Below are 15,652 nucleotides of genomic sequence, written 5' to 3' on the forward strand. Positions count from 1 at the left end.
CGTGAATTTTAGGATCGAAAAAATCTGGAACTCAAGGTGGGGTTAAAATGTTGAAGACCTGAAGATGATAGGTTTAATTTGACTGATGCAATTCCATATTCATTAAATCAATGAACACAATGAAAAATGATGGCAAATAAAGTACTTACGAGACTGTGACAGACATTTTCTACATGAAGTTTTAGGTCATTTTGTCATCAAGGCTCATTGTTGGCAGACATTAAGGTAAATAGAATTAAACTCAGTAGAAGCATTATTCTGTCTAAAACATCTGTGAACTTCAGTCAGAGTCGCTGATGTCGCTGATGCTGCTATCATCAAGGTTACAGCCTGTGTAATCCAAGCCGGTGAACTTTGACCTTAGCGCACGCTGCCTGTCATTAAAGAAACAAGAAGATGTCGTCAGATCGATTCAACAAAAAGGGGATCAGAAGCCACTTAGAGATGGTCTGCTCACCTTCGGTAAAAGAAGTGTGGTCTATTTCCGACGGTCACACATCCATCTGTCGGCTCCTCCTGGAAGCAGAGACACGAGTGTGTCCGTGTGAAACATTTGGTAGCAGCAAGCTTCTCTACTTGCTCTACTGCATGAGTTACCCATGATGCAGCGGTTCTGCTCTTCTCCTCACAGTCCTCGGCGTCTCCTGGAGCTGAGCTGTGCTGCTGCAGTGTTGCTGCCTCCTCCTTCTCTCCGGACGTCCCACTGCTGCCTGATCAGAGTCACATAAAAAAAATCACATGCATCCATGGTCTCTGTTACTGCCTCCTTAAATTTGAAATGAAATGTGACGCAACATAATTTTTAAATCAAATATGTGGGAATCAGACGCTTGTGTGTAGGAAGATAAAAGGTGTAGAGTTGAGTCTGGAGCCCGGTTCTCACCTAAGAGGTGACAACATGTGACAGAAGTAAACAGATGCTGAGCTATGACGTTTAGTTATGCACCTGCTGCTACTCTAGCCTTCAAATCACAGAAGGTAAAACTTAAAGTGGAAGACACCATCTCCCAGGACGGATGGGCGAACATAGACCCCGCAGAGACCAAGTCTAAGGTTCCACTTTAAGCCAGTTCTAGCTCAGATTCAGTGTGGTTCTTAGAAAGAAGCATTATGACGGGTCCCACCTTTGGTGGCCTTCTCTGCCGATTCCTCCTCTTCCTCACTGCTTCTTTCACACTAAATATGACAACCATCGTCAGTAGGCCACCACACACCACTGTTACAACCCCCCTCCCCCTCCCCCACCTCCTCACCTGGTGGGTGTTGCAGGTAATTCTGCGGAGGCGTGTCCGCAGCTGTAGCACCTCCCCCTGTGACCTCAGCAAGAGCAGCTCCAGTTTATCAGATTGCTCAGTGAGCTTCCTCACATGCTCCCTGTACTGGTCCTTCTCATGCATCAGCAGCCGCACCTCTTCCTGCTGCTCTGCCTGCAGGACCAGAGTCTAAAACACAGGCAGCATTATTTCTAAGCATGTTGGAGGTTCTGATTCTGACCCTGCGTCATATGCTCAGGTGTTTTACAGACAGCTCTAACCTTGTCTCGCTCTCGGATCACCTCCTCCAGCTGATGGAGGGTCTGTTTGTTTCGCTGGCGGTACATCTTGGCATCTCCCTTCAGCTCAGCACAGCACAGCTCCAGCTCCTCCTTCTCCTCTACACTCTGAAAACAAAAAGCCAATATAGGTCCAACTGTATACAGGACCCAGACGCTGAGCCCAGGTCCAAATCGTGTATCTGTTGTGGTTCTCCTCACCCTGGTTCTCTGCTCCTCTGCTTTGTGCAGTTCCCTTCTTAGTTTGAACACCGTAGCGAGGAGGTTCATTTGGGGATTTCGACTGTGCTTAAGCTTCTCCTTCTTTTGCTCCTTCTTGTCCTCTTCTTTTTTCTCCTCCTCTTTGGTGTCCTCCTCTGTCTCCCTCTTTTCCTCTGGTTTCTCCTCTTTCTGCTCCTCCAGTCGATCGGGGTGGAAGAAGGTGTCTGTGGGCAGAATCATACCTCTGCCCTAAAACAAACATGTCAGCATGTTAGTGAGGTGGAACTGTCACATGTTCAGCTACAGTCTAGGAGTTAAACCTCTGAATGTGGGCTGAAGATGTGATGTCCAACCTGAGTCAAAACTGACACAAACCTCTAAACCAGACGGAACCAGCACAGCCTGGGAGTATTGGATCGTATCCCTACCTCCTGCGGTGGCCTAGCTGTTCGTCGGCGGAGCAGGCGAGTCTGGCTCTCAGCTCGCTGCACCGTGTTCTTCAGACGCTCCACCTTCACCAACACACACAGACAGGTCAGCAGGGACATCACGGGTCAGCAGGGTGAAGGTCACCAGGGTCCAGCTGACCTCTATCTGCAGGTCTCTGTTGGCCAGCAGGGCATTGCTCTTCTCCTGGTTCAGAGTGTTGATGTCAGCCATCAAACTGTAGTTGTGATCCCTGAGCTGCTTCATCTCTTCGCTCAGACGATCGCGCTCCTCCCGAAACCTCTGCACGCGCTCAGTCAACTTCCTGAGCTCGCGGTCCCTCAGCTGCTGCTGGCGAGACCAAGCCTCCTAAAGAAAACCATCCCAACCAGAATATTTCACCCAGAGCAGGACCATCAGAGAACGGTTGTGAACTTGTAAACTTCCTGATTTTGTCCATGGAAACTATGGAGAACCTGATCCTTTGCAACAGAGCAGGCCAGTTGACGGCGTCTTTTCTCATCTTGTAGCACCCTCTGCAGTCGACTGAGCTCTGACATCAAGAACTGAGTCAAACCAGATTCTCCTGCTGTGTCTAAACAGAAATAACATAAACAACCTTTGGACGGATAGACGAATGACTGACAGACAGACAGACAGACAGACCAACCAATGAGGATGCTGAAGGTTTTATTGGGCTCCTTCCCAGTGATGCGACTGTACAGTTGAGGATAATCCAGCTCTAGACTCTCTAGGAAGGCTGTGTAGCCTTTGACCCCTGTCCTCTGCAAAATGTCCAGCAGAGCTCCTACATGGCAAAGGTTGGTTATCAAACTAAAAACAAACTACATGGAGATGCATCTGCGGCAGATGGAAGCTACAGACGCAGGGGGCCAAACCCTCCGCAAGCCAGTAGCAATGACAAGACTCCTCCACTCTAGTAGTGGTGCTGCTGTACTACAGTACTAGGGTACCTACCGCAGTACTGTGGTACTACTCTTTGTCAGGTTTAAGGTTTGTTTTTCTTACCAACTTTTCTTCTCCGGATTATGAGCGCCGGGTCATTGAAGAGCTGCTCCTCATCCTCAGCCCCGATTACCTGACGACACAGAGGGAGGAGGACACGTAGCCCTTTAGGCAGCAGTAACAGTGGGAGGAAGGATTCCATATGGTACCTGAAGGAGCAGCACCTGACACTGTCGCAGATAGGGAGTGATTCTTGAAGGTTCAATTGTTTTGATGAGCAACATGCGAAAGTCTTCCAGCTGCAGCCAGCAGAGGTCGTCCTCACACACTCCATCCATCGGCACCGTTTACAGCCGGTACAGGCTGCTCTGTCCCGTCACTACACCGGACTCACCGACTGATCCACAGACTGATCCGCCGCTCCTCTGTGGACGCTTTGTTTTCAGGAAGGAACTTTGTCTCACTTCTTCTTTATGTTCAGTCTCCACCTTCTCTGAGCAACACTCAAATGTTTTCATCTGAATCCACCAAACACACAGATCATCTACTACTTTTACTCCTGCTGCAGCATTATGGTTGAAGGTTGAACAGGTCTGAACTAGTAAATCTGTAGTGCTATATACAAATAATAAACTAAAAATAAAGAAAACAGAGGATCTGGTGACACTTAGCAAGTTTAGATAAAAACAGGAAGATGTGAGAATTAGAGAAGCTGAAAGGAGGAACAGGAACACTGTCGTCATACACATTCCTGGAAGCGTCAGTGCGTTGACGTGAAAGCAGTAAAGAAGGAATCAGTGGCAGCTCTGCATCAGAATTAAACGTACATCTTAGAGTCCAGACTGTAAGTGGATTAGAAATGCCAACACAGGTCCGTTTAATGGGGAACTTTAATGTGGATGAATCATAACTTTTCTTTACAGAAGATGAATTAAAAAAACAAACACATATGGGCAATGAATGTTTGTGCAGCTCTCAGAGGTTCCTGAACGCAGTGGAAATTCAAATTTAGACTCAAACAATTGGTCTGCTGTAAAGCTGCTCATGGTCACTGGATAGGAGCCGTGGGTTCTGCTGGTGCAGTCTGCTCAGGAATAGGGCTACTGATTCCTGAGAAGTGATTGGCGGGAGCGCCTGGTCCATCAAACAACAAAGATCTCTGGAGTAAGATGATAAACACATGTTGACCAACATCTCTCCTTTACATCACATTTAAATCAATATCGAAAACAACAACAATAATACATTATATGTATTTATGACCATCACATAGATCTGTTCTGTCTCACTGAAACCTGGGTGTATGCGGGATCTGTTGGTTTAGTTAAACCTTACCTTGTACCCTAACCCTTACCTTGTACCCTAACCCTACTCCTAACCCTAACCTTACCTTGTAAAGTGCCTTTACATCTTAACCCTTAAATAGGCCTTTAAAAAAGTGAGGACCCTCCAAAATTTCCTCACTTTGGTAGGAAAATATGTTTTTTGGTTCTTAATTCAATGCAAGTACAAGTACACACACGCACAGTAAAGAAAAAATACACTGCTTTTGTCACATATTGATTGTGAGTGTGACCCTTCTTCACCTTGTCATCAGAGTATAGCCTGATAGCTATAATTGATGGTATTTATAGTGACACCATACTACATCTTAGTTCCAAATTTATATTATTAAAACACCCAGTCAGTGTACATTTATACAGTGAAGTAAAGTATTTTCCTCCCTTCTTCATTTTCCGGTCCTGGTGCATACATATGAAGATTATTAGCTATATCTACTTATATAAATGAAAAATGAAAAACTCGCAAACATGATGAACTTCTCTAGAGTGAAGTTGTATCACTTTGTGGACCAATGCAGTATGATGCCCCTGAATGTTCTAAGGCTCAGTGTCTCTGATCTTGACAGAACCCTCATCTACGTGTTTAACTTCATTAGCAGTTGGACTCACCTCTGATCTCCTCCATCTTCTTCTTTCTTTGCTTTTCCTCAGCTCTAACACTTCTACGCACTCCTCTTCGTCCTGTTGATTATCTCGCCGAGCCAGAGTTTTCTTTGTTACTGGTGGGACGGTGGCCATCAGGGCTGGGACCGTGAAGCAGGAAAGGAAGCGGGCTTTCAGCAGCTGGTACGCAGGATTAGATGAAAAACGCTCTGCCACCAGTTGACGCACCGATGCCACCAGCTCAGCCTCCTCCACACTGAGGTCAGGGCTGATGGAGAAATCTGTAGGCACACACAGCAAGACAATCAGGCACAGGACCAGCCACCCAACAGGCAGCTCACTTGGTTACTACCTACAACAATCAAAGTGGCTACCTGGTGGGTCTCCATGTAGTCCAACGCCAGAGGTTGAGTCTGGTAGATTTGGTGGGGGCTGACTGGACATTTTTTCTGTTTTGCCATCAGGTTTGCGCTTTGCTTGGGGGTGTCGAGGTTTGGATCCTTGACTCAGCAGCTGTAGGGATGATTTGGTTAGAGACCTCTTGGTGCGGAGCAGTGCACTGAACACATCCAGGCTGCTGACAAAGGGCGGTAGGTAGGGTAGAGCCATGCCATCTCCAGGTACCAGAACGCCTCCCTGCCCACTTAGCCAACCACACACATCCACATGGGGCTCAAGGAACATGAGAAAGGAACTGAACTGCATCAGGTGCCTCCTAGAAGGGGTGGGCTCTGCAGAGTGCATTCTGACGCCGTTAGGCTCTGGGGGACAGGAGGGGATGGGTGAGGACACAAGATATGGGACATGTTGTGGGACACATGTTGGGGGGAAGATTTCAAATGTGCAGATGCCTGATTTGTGGTTGGGAAAGGTTTCGTGGACAGACTCAATGGATGGTTTGGGTGCAAGTGGTCGACAGCCTCTGGAGGAGAGCGGCACACAACGTTGTGCTAAAATTCGACCTGGTGAAAGTTGGAAGGGGCCATTAGGAACCAATGGCAGTTGCAAAGCTTGGGTCGGGACTTGTGCAACCTGGACCAGTCCACCAGGAGTCATGATCCACATGGACTGACCAGGACGTAAACATAACCCAGGAAATGGTGTCACTAGCTGTATGGGTCTCTGAATCTGACATTTACGGGGGCGCTTCTTACATGGGGAAGAAGTTTTCTTTAGTTTTGTTGGAGCCTAGAATTATAAAAAAAAGTTATACAGATATGAAAGACAAAAACTGACGAAAGGACACAATGAAAAGGAAGACTGTCACCTGGGCTTTAGTAGTTTCTTGACAATCTTTGGCTTTCTGACTCTGCCTTCGAATCCTTTTCCCTTTGCCAACTCCATCCACAGACTGGCCGGCCTCTCCACTTCCTCGTTTTCTTTCTCTGAGGTGATAATTGGGAGGGTGGCTGGGAGTAATTGGAAGTAATTGGGAGGGTATTTGTTTCGAGGCTGGACTCAGGTGTCTTGAGTCAGAGTCACAAAGACCTGGATTGGGGTAAGGACCAACCAAGGAGTAGTCATGGTCTGGTAAACAAGGAGGTGGGGCTGAACTGAGGTTCTGGGTTGTGGACACCTCCCTGCCAGCGTATATAGTGGGTAACGCTACAGACTGGATACATGCAGGTCGGAGCTGCAGAGGCTGGTGCATGCTCTGGGTCTGGGTTCTATTGCATGAAAGAGTTTTCCGTCTGCTTTTAGCCTAAAAGAAACCAAAACCGAAATAAAGTCAGCTACACATTGTGAATGTTAATCCAACAAAGACCACTGTTAGCCCCTTTTAGTTCAGCAGAATGTCTAGAGCTGCATCTATTCAATTCAATTCAATTCAATTCAATTCAATTCAATTCAATTCAATTCAATTCAATTCAATTCAATTCAATTTTATTTATATAGCGCCAAATCACAACAAAGTTATTTCAAGGCACTTTACAAAGTAAGGTTTAAAACCTCACACAACTAAACCCAACAAATCCCACATACAGCAAGCATTTAATTACTCAGCTTGCTGTGCCTTCCTGCGCCTGGCACGGCTCCTTTTATGTAATAAAATGATATGGGCAATAGTGGCTCTGTCTTTCAGAGCCAATAAAAAGAACCAACATTTTTGCTACCGGTAGTTTTCATTTTGGGGTTTCGGTTGTTTGGTTAACTACCCCACGAGTGAAAGGCAAATAGCGTGGAACTTTAAATTCTGAATTTGCCCATAGTCTGATGTTACAGAAAACTTTGTTATGTGGACAGTTTGTGTTTACAGCCATAAAACTCTACGTACCTTAGATACATTTGCTTCCAGCTGAGTTCTGCTCTGTTCCCCATCCTGACCAATGCTAGCAGCCTCCACTTGCTTCCTCCAGGGGGCCAGGCACGGCTGGCTGGATGTGGGTGGCAGGATGGAGCCAGTGTGGGGCGGCAGGCCTTCTTTGAGATCCTGAGGTACAGTGGCAGCCAGTTGGCTGCAGCTGCTTGGTGCCGTAGAGGCAGACAGGTCACTCAGTCTGTAAAGAGAAGATGATGCTGGAATCTGAGAGGTGGAGACCCTCCCAGCAGAGGGTCCATGCGGAGAGAGGGGGGGTGTATATACATGGCGGACGATGACTTCTTTAGCAAAAGACAGAGACATGTGAGGAGGAGGAGGTTGAGGCTGCATCAGGAGGAATTGCTGTGGCTGGGTTTGCTGTGTGAGAGGCAGTTGTTGGTGTTTCTGTTTGTCTTGGTGCGGCAGCTCCGGAAGCTGTTTCAGAATTTGGCTGTGCTCTGTCGTTGCCCTCCTCTGCTGCAGCATTCCTGCAACGGTCCGGGGATCCTTCTGCTGTACAGAGGTAGGATTTGGGGGTGGGGTCATAAACACCACTTTGTTCCTTCTTTGCTCTATCATCTTCTTACACCCGGCAGTGTCCACGTTCATGGCCTGGAGAAGGAGCTGGAAGACCAAAGTTGAAGACAACTGGGCCTTCTCTCCTCGACCCCTTAGGACATCTGCCGTGGTCAGTCTGGCTTTTGATGGGAACAGCAGGTTGCCAATCCACGGCATCACTGAAGCCTGGAGCTCATAGTCCAAGCCCAAGTCTGTCACTTGGGTCTCGTTACGGACATGGTGAGCCCTGCGATGCAGGTAGGCTCGCAGCTGGTCAGGGGACATCATCATCATACGGTTGGTACTGTGGCGCTCTTCCCACTGCAAAAGTCTAGGACTGGGTCCAATAATCACAGAGCGTCCAAATTTTCCCACAACAGTTGAGCGATCAGTGCGCCCAGTGGGGGCGTCAGCAGGAGAAGGTAACACCACTGGACGAAAGCTGAGGAAAGTGAAGTTTTCTGTCTTTTCTGCTGGAATCAACTGATCCATTGGAGGAAAGGTATACTCCTCCTTCTGCTCTGTTTCTTTAATCATTTTCAATTCCACTATCTCCTTTTCATCGTTCTCCCCATCACTGTCCATGTACTGCACCACCAACTCCTCATCGTCTTCCTCAGTGCTCTCCTCCTCTTCCTCTTCAACCTTTATCAGTCGCCTCTTGATGCTCTTTTTAGCAGATGACGTCTTCCCCTCATTTCTCCTTCTGAGGTGTTGCCTAGCTGTGTTGTGTTTCTGTTGACAGAATTAACTACATCAGTGTGCGTTACAACACATGTCACATGAAAACACAAAGTCCAGTTATAGGCAAAATCTGGCATATCTGATTTCAGAGAAGCACAGCAGCATGAACATAGTTACAGTCACCAGAACCAAAGGCTGAAGAAGCTTTTGAAATTTAAAGGACAAGGAAACTCCACCAAAAGATAAGAGGAGCAACCTGTCAATGCAAAGCAGTGAAGTGTCTCAAAGTGAGCACAAATTGTCAGGTTCAGTATCAGCAAAAATTAGAGGACAGAGAAGACAGGTGGTCTAAGAGGTTCAGATAAACGACCCCTCCCCCATCAGAGGTGGAGGCCAACGAGACATAACCAGCCCCCATACACCATCGGTCCCCAGAAAGAGCAAGATGCACGTCCCACCTGTTACGGTTGGAGGAGTCTCAGTGGTTCACTCCTCCTCACCGGCTCCAGTGGGATTTACAGCCCATTATCTAAAACCTAACTGGAGGGCAACTTTGTGGCTGGTAGGTAAATGTACCTGACTTGGTTGTAGCCTGCTCACTTGCTTCCACGCTCTCAGACACTGAGCGTCATTACGATGAGGAATCTCAGCAGCAATCTTTGCCCAGTGACCTAAAATGTAAACAAACATAAAAGAGAACAAACATCACATCAATCAAAAGCAAAGAGAAACAAATCTGAACCCACCAGAAAGTAAGACCTGGGACTTTTTCAAATATTTCAGTCCACTTGTAGAGGTGCTGCATGTTTTTAACAGATTACTATAATATGATCTGTGCAGCTACTTATTTTCAAATTTACTGCCTGCATTACCTACAACAATAATTAAAATCTGTAATATAAAAAGTAAGTCATGTTGTAGAAACTTAACATCTACTTGTTTTTTTATAATGTTCTGTTATTATAGTAACATCTTTAAATCATCACTTCAACCACCACTGACCAACTCCATGTTTGTCCACCAGCTGCAGTAGCAGCTCCCGCTCTCGTCTGTCAAACCCGCCTCTCCTGGTTCCTGCCTTCAAACAGTCGTGATATCTGCGCACACACACACACACACACACACACACACACACACACACACACACACACACACACACACACACACACACACACACACACACACACACACTGAGACAAAGGCCACCACAGAGATGCTCATGTTCTGGTCCATCCAATCCGATCTCACCGGTCTCTACAGGCGCTGTCAGTGCGTCCAGGAACTTCCAACCTAATCTTCCACCAGTTCTTCTCTCCGTAACGTGAAACAGCTTCCAGCAAGAGCTGGCAGAAGGACAAGCATGAAACAAGATGAAAGACAGGCCGTGAGAGAGGGAAAACTACATCTATTGAACTAGTGCTTCATTACAACTTTAAGGTATTTTTCTTTTTCTTTCTATTTGTAAATAATTTCAATAAATTTTAGAAACATGAAAAAAGATCATCAGTCTTTAATGATCCTGGTGTGAAGTAGTGGCAGGATACTTCATAAAATAAAAGGAATTAATTATTTAAGTCCACCAGATGTCATATCTTTAGCCCCCATCCACCTGGTCCTCCTGCTTAGTCCATGGTCCTTTCTTCAGGCTAGGGTCCAAAACTTGGTTCCACCTGTAGATCAGCTGAGCAGGGTCCCGCCCTTTCATGAAGTAACTCACTGAGGAGACAAAGCAAGGGAGGGAAAGGGATGATCGGACATACACTCTCTCACTCTCTCTCTCTCTCTATCCCAACCGACACACCAACGTCATGGGGGTGAAGTTATTACTCTGGGTGTAGGGGATGAAGTTCCCGATCCTCATCTTGTCCACAAGTTCTCTGAGGAGGGCATCTTCAGCAGGAGTCCAGGTCCTGCGTCTCAGGGAGTCTGAGACAAAACGCTGAAACGTCTGAAGACACATGAATGCTGTTCTCGCCGTCTGAGACACACAGGCAGAGAGACAGACAGATCAGAGAGAGTCTCACAGAGAGAAAGAGAAACAGGTGGAGACTCACCCCAAGCTCCTGAGCGATGGTCTCCCAGTGTCTTTCCCCATGTCGCCTACTGATAACTTTCAGCTGCTGCACCTCCTGCTGACTCCACCGGGTCTTGTTGACAGACGGATGGAGGAAGTTCTGCCAGAACCGACGGATGTCATCTGCATCCCTTGTTCCTTCAAACTGGATGGGAGGAGTCACTCAGTCTGACGTGTGTGTTCATCTTGCTCACCGATTGGCTGACTTTTAAACTCACGTCAATATTTGATATTTTCTGCCAATCGTGTTCGTCATATCGACCACCTATTAGCTCCTCCTCCTTCTTCGCTCTGCCCATTTAAAGATGAAGCAAACACAGATGGTGAGCTGGTGAGGACCATCACTAACCAACTGCATGTTTATTGGGTTTATTGTTACTGAGATCACGTGATTCGGAGATGGTCAGAACTAAATCATTAAGACTAAGATTATCAAGAAACTATTAACACAGTTCGGATTATTCACAGGTTTCTGAAATCAATGTTGTGATGTCATTTTACCAAAAAAATGCCTAAATTCATATATTTGAATTATAAGTTATGATTAGAATAAATTACATTTAAATTAAATAGTTTCAAATTTGCTGCCATTCCTTTGTAAGAGGTAAACCTACCTGAGCAGGTCGATTTCTTTCTCCAATGTGTCTATCTGCCCTCTGAGCTGTTGCCTGTCTGTCTCCTTCGCTGAGGTCAGTTTTTGAGTCAGGTAGTCAACCCTGAATAACAGAGCACAGACATGACAACCTTTAGTATTTTGCTCTACACTGAGGGAACCAGCTTTCAGTAAAGACATCACCTGGACAGTTTGGGCTGGATCTGTCTCCTCAGACCGTCTCTGGACACAGAGTGGATTAACAAAGTTTTCTGCCAACTCTCCCCTAAAGACATAGGTAGGCAGTGGTGAGTGACGTTCAGCAGAACAGCTGAGAGCAGCATGTGCTGTGTCTGTGGACTTTTACTGCACCAGTGTCACTTAATACTTACATCGTTTCACTCTGAGCTTCTTGTTGTTCAGACATCCTGTCATCCTGCTGTTCTTCTCCTTCGTCTCCTGATTGGCTGGAGGACCCTGAAAAAAAAAATCAAAGCAGGTCTTTACTAGTAGAATTCTGATAAGATTGGTTCATTGCACCAGCACTGTACCTGCTCTAAAGGCTCTAAACAACCATCCAGGTTTGGAATACATTTATACATACAAAAACATCTGTTCTTCGAACATCGCTCCCACCATACCAGTCCTGTCAGTTTATCCTTGAAGTAAGGCTTCAGGAAGCGGCCCAAATACAAGCTGATTGGCTGCTGATAGGAGGAGGAGGATGATGGCTGCTCTCTAGCAGGCTCTTTGCCTGTCCCAGACAGCTGGAACTCCAGCTCATTCTACAGAGAAACCGTATTGACATATATCAGTACTCAGTGAGCTGCCTGTCAGTTGAAAGCATTTGCACACAATAGGCTGCAGCTGGTAACTCCTAATGACTCATGTAAACGAGCAACAGGGTGACTAATCAGCTCTTTAGAAGAGTGCATGTTGACTGCGACTGGCTGCAGGGGGAAAGAGAAGTGATCACACATTGACGTCCTTGTGACTTAAATAATCAGCAAACAACACAACCACGTCCAAACGTTCACATCAGTTGTTCACTAGTTTTGTTTGTACTGTACTGGTGCACAACAACAAGCCTCTGTGGGGGTCAATTCTGTGAACCATGCCTCCAAATTAGGCCCAGTAATCAGACTACCGCCATGTAAATACCAGGTTCCTTGAGTGCATTGGAACTGGGTACTAACCTGTTGTCTATGGTTTTGAGTTAGTAGTGTTTCCAGCTGGTCCAGAGTCTCCTGAACCACCTGCTGATAAATTAGGTTCAGCTGAAGACAGGAGTCCACTGAAAGGCTGAGCTCACTCTGAAGGCCGAGACAAACACAATTCAGGAAGGATGGTCAAAGAGCAACAGACATAGTAACAGGTACAGACACTAACCTCCTCGCTGCTGCCATCATCGTCTGCACAGACAAAAGCACAGACATTAACAAACGGATTTCATTTTCAACATGATCCAACATACGGAGAGGCAGGCACACCGATACCTGAAACCCAGATTGAACCATCCTCTGTTCCCAGCACCGTCTCCAGGTTCTGGATCTCTTTCTGGACCTTTTCTCTCAGAGCCAGCAAACCTGCAGCAGACTGAACCAACACTCATCTTGTTAGAGCTTAGCACTGCATTTGATACAACAGATCACGCCAATCTATTACTGGAACATAGCATCTGGAATAAAGGAACAGCAATGGATGGTTTAACTGTTATTTATTAAACAGATTCCAAATTGTTGTTATTAATCACAAATCTTCTATACACATACAGTAAACATTACTTTGGAGTTCAGTTTTGTCCAGTAATTTTTACTTGGACCGCTGGAACTCCCTACTCAGTTTGTTCAGTGACTCTTTTTTTATTTGTTCTGTCCAGCAGTTTAGCAAGCTGCATATCTTATGCTGAATGCCATATTATGATGGACAGCTTTGCTTTAACAAGAGGAGTTCAGTGACTCTTTAAAAGCTGCAGCCAGAGTCTGACTGGACTCAGGAACAGAGACCACATGTCTCTTCCATCAGCTTCTCTGCCTTTCCTCACTCTAAAGCTATTAATGATGAGCTCCATCTTGCCTTCCAGACCTCATGGGGTCATTTATATGGGTACAGCTGGACTTGGAGCTGTTTGTTACCTGGTCCAAACAACTTGCCTCTGTTTGGTTTGCTGCCTTTTGGTCTTGTTCTCCATCTCATTGTCAACAGATTCAGGTAGATGGTCGCCCAACCCTGACCCTGGTTCTGCTGGACGTTTGTTCCATTAAAGGAAGTTCTTCCTTGCCACTGTCTCCTGGTGCTGCTCATTAGATTTCTATTCTAAAACCTTAAATTGTATAACTACATAATACTACCATCCTAACACGGTTCCGTATGCAATAACACACACTAGCATAACAGCAGCAGCATCCAGTCAGGTGTATGTTATTTAGTGTCATACCAACCGATGTGTGTATTTACCCGTTCAGCGTCCTCCTCATCTGCTTCTTCATCTAACCAATGAGACACAAGGATAGTCAGAAGCAGGCAGGCCAGGCAGGCCAGACAGGCCAGACAGACAGACAGACAGGGTTCAGTAATACCTGTGTCACTGCTCAGCAGCTGCAGCTCAGTGTGCGTTACAGACAGAATGTTCTCCAGCTCCTCCACTTGACGCTGGAGTCGTTCTCTTTCTGCTGACAGAGATAGAGACATGTCTGTGGACAGAGAAACAGACATGTAAGGTCAGAGCAGTTAGCAGGTCATCAGCGGTGCGGATGCAAAACACCAGGAACACCTGGACTATATCGGTCATCTTGGTCTGGATCAGTTAAACGGGCGCTAAATCAAAGAGTTGAAGCACGGTGTACTGTGGGCGTCATCCGCGCTGTATACTACAGACAACACTGTGTGACGGTTGTCATGTCATGTCACGAAGTCCACTTGACATGACTCAACCTTCCGACAACTTTACATGGAAGACCAAAAATCTCCACTGACGTACAACACTGCATCAGACAAGCAGCAGTAAGAGCTGAAGCTAAAGTGAATGTTTCATCAATAGACCCATCTGTCTGATCCTCGTCCTCAATGTCTCACCTGTTTGATCCCCTGTTCTGTCTTTAATGTGTCTCTACTGAACAACACACGCGTTGCGCCAATCTTCGTAGCTTTGTCGTTAACATATTTCCCAGCAATCTTTGCGGCGTGAAAATGTCTCTCGCGACGTTTTGTGTTCATTCCGAGATGCAGCTCCAAAGTGTGAAAACGAACAGCGGTGTGCTTTATTTGTCCGTGGGTCAGCGGAACGACCCATGAGTCAAACAGTTGTGATAATATTTAACACAAAACAAAATAAACAGCAAAACAATCCGTGGCTATTGGTCCGCACCTAGAGATGTCCAACTCGAGACCTCCCACTCGACTCAGCGTCGATCTTTTGAAGCGGAAGTGTCGTCAAGCAGAATCTCGAGCGCGTTCCGAATCACGTGACCAATGAGAGCGAGAGGTGTCGATACGTCACGTGACTGCCGAGCGGCTTAAGTGCAGTTTGAACGGACGTTTGTTTTAATATGTCAGAGCTTTATAAACGTGGCAAGCGGTCCGGAGATGATCTATAAGATGATAGATGATCTATAAGATAGACAGGTTTCACATTACAGACATCTGTAATGTATTTATGACAAGTTCAAAATGTAATTAAAGACTAAAACTAAATTTTGACAAGTCGCAATTCCAATACAAATATCTTTATTAGTCAGACATCAGTGCCATACAAACGGCTCTTCTCCAAAGCTGGAGAGGTGGTGAGAATGTGATTAAAGTCATGTTCTGTGGAAAAATAAAATGAAATAAAGGTCTTTGATTAAACTAACTGATAAACATGTCTCCTCAATGTAGTAATAAACAGAGTTGCAGAAGAACAAATACAGCTCTAATAACATCATTAAATGAACATTAAATAAGTTTTATTTGACAATAAAACATAGACTGTGATCCTGAACAACCACGTATCAGCGAGGGTTTGATGGTCAGTCTGCTCAAGCAGTTCTCACGCACAACCAGCAGATGTCGCTGTTGTAACTGTGTCGTGATGGTGTCGAGCAATGTGTCGATTTCAGCCCAACTGTGTCATAGTTGCTCAGTGATTCATGAGGCTTCGATTTCGCCATCTCTATCCGCACCTCGCCCCCCTCCTCCTCCTTCTTCTTCTTCTTCTTCTTCTTCTTCTTCTTCTTCTTCTTCTTCTTCTTCTTCTTCTTCTTCTTCTTCGGGGTTTCAGGGCAGCCGGCATCCAAAGTTGTTGCATTGCTGCCCTCTACAGGAAGACCTTAAAACCTCTTAATCAGATCCGATGCTCCCAGGAACATAAAAACAG

General features: G+C 46.0%; 1 protein-coding gene across 4 annotated transcripts; it reads right to left on the reverse strand.

The window, feature by feature from the left end:
- Positions 1–37: 37 nt before the first annotated feature.
- snapc4 (small nuclear RNA activating complex, polypeptide 4) lies at positions 38–15,442 on the reverse strand. Of its 4 annotated transcripts, XM_041071999.2 has the most exons (33): positions 14,374–15,441; positions 13,878–13,991; positions 13,756–13,787; positions 12,795–12,894; positions 12,688–12,710; positions 12,495–12,611; positions 11,850–12,083; positions 11,691–11,775; positions 11,503–11,584; positions 11,321–11,422; positions 10,925–10,997; positions 10,687–10,851; positions 10,460–10,610; positions 10,242–10,348; positions 9,881–9,975; positions 9,635–9,729; positions 9,209–9,303; positions 7,367–8,683; positions 6,359–6,793; positions 5,466–6,279; positions 5,098–5,372; positions 3,209–3,278; positions 2,850–2,987; positions 2,656–2,774; positions 2,342–2,548; positions 2,182–2,265; positions 1,754–2,002; positions 1,535–1,660; positions 1,254–1,442; positions 1,125–1,176; positions 598–710; positions 458–516; positions 38–374 (listed from the first exon to the last, which is right to left on the reverse strand). In XM_041071999.2, exons 2-33 carry the CDS (start codon positions 13,987–13,989, stop codon positions 281–283), a joined length of 6,009 nt encoding a protein of 2,002 aa, XP_040927933.2. In that variant the 5' UTR covers positions 13,990–13,991; positions 14,374–15,441; the 3' UTR covers positions 38–280. The 4 variants fall into 4 exon arrangements, with proteins under 4 accessions (XP_040927933.2, XP_055367266.1, XP_055367265.1 ...); XM_055511291.1 differs by having other exon boundaries at positions 598–706; positions 2,656–2,987; positions 14,374–15,442; XM_055511290.1 differs by having other exon boundaries at positions 2,656–2,987; positions 11,940–12,083.
- Between the last annotated feature and the right edge of the window lie 210 nt (positions 15,443–15,652).

Source organism: Betta splendens, chromosome 9 (assembly GCF_900634795.4).
Source record: "Betta splendens chromosome 9, fBetSpl5.4, whole genome shotgun sequence".
Classification (NCBI taxonomy): Eukaryota; Metazoa; Chordata; class Actinopteri; order Anabantiformes; family Osphronemidae; genus Betta; species Betta splendens.

Coding starts and splice junctions, on each gene's coding strand:
- snapc4 (XM_055511289.1), bottom strand. CDS start 13,989: ATGTCTCTATCTCTGTCAGCAGAAAGAGAACGACTCCAGCGTCAAGTG. Junction 10,349..10,459: donor CTTCATCCCCTACACCCAGA/GTAATAACTTCA, acceptor TTGTCTCCTCAG/TGAGTTACTTCATGAAAGGG. Junction 517..597: donor GCAGAACCGCTGCATCATGG/GTAACTCATGCA, acceptor CTCTGCTTCCAG/GAGGAGCCGACAGATGGATG.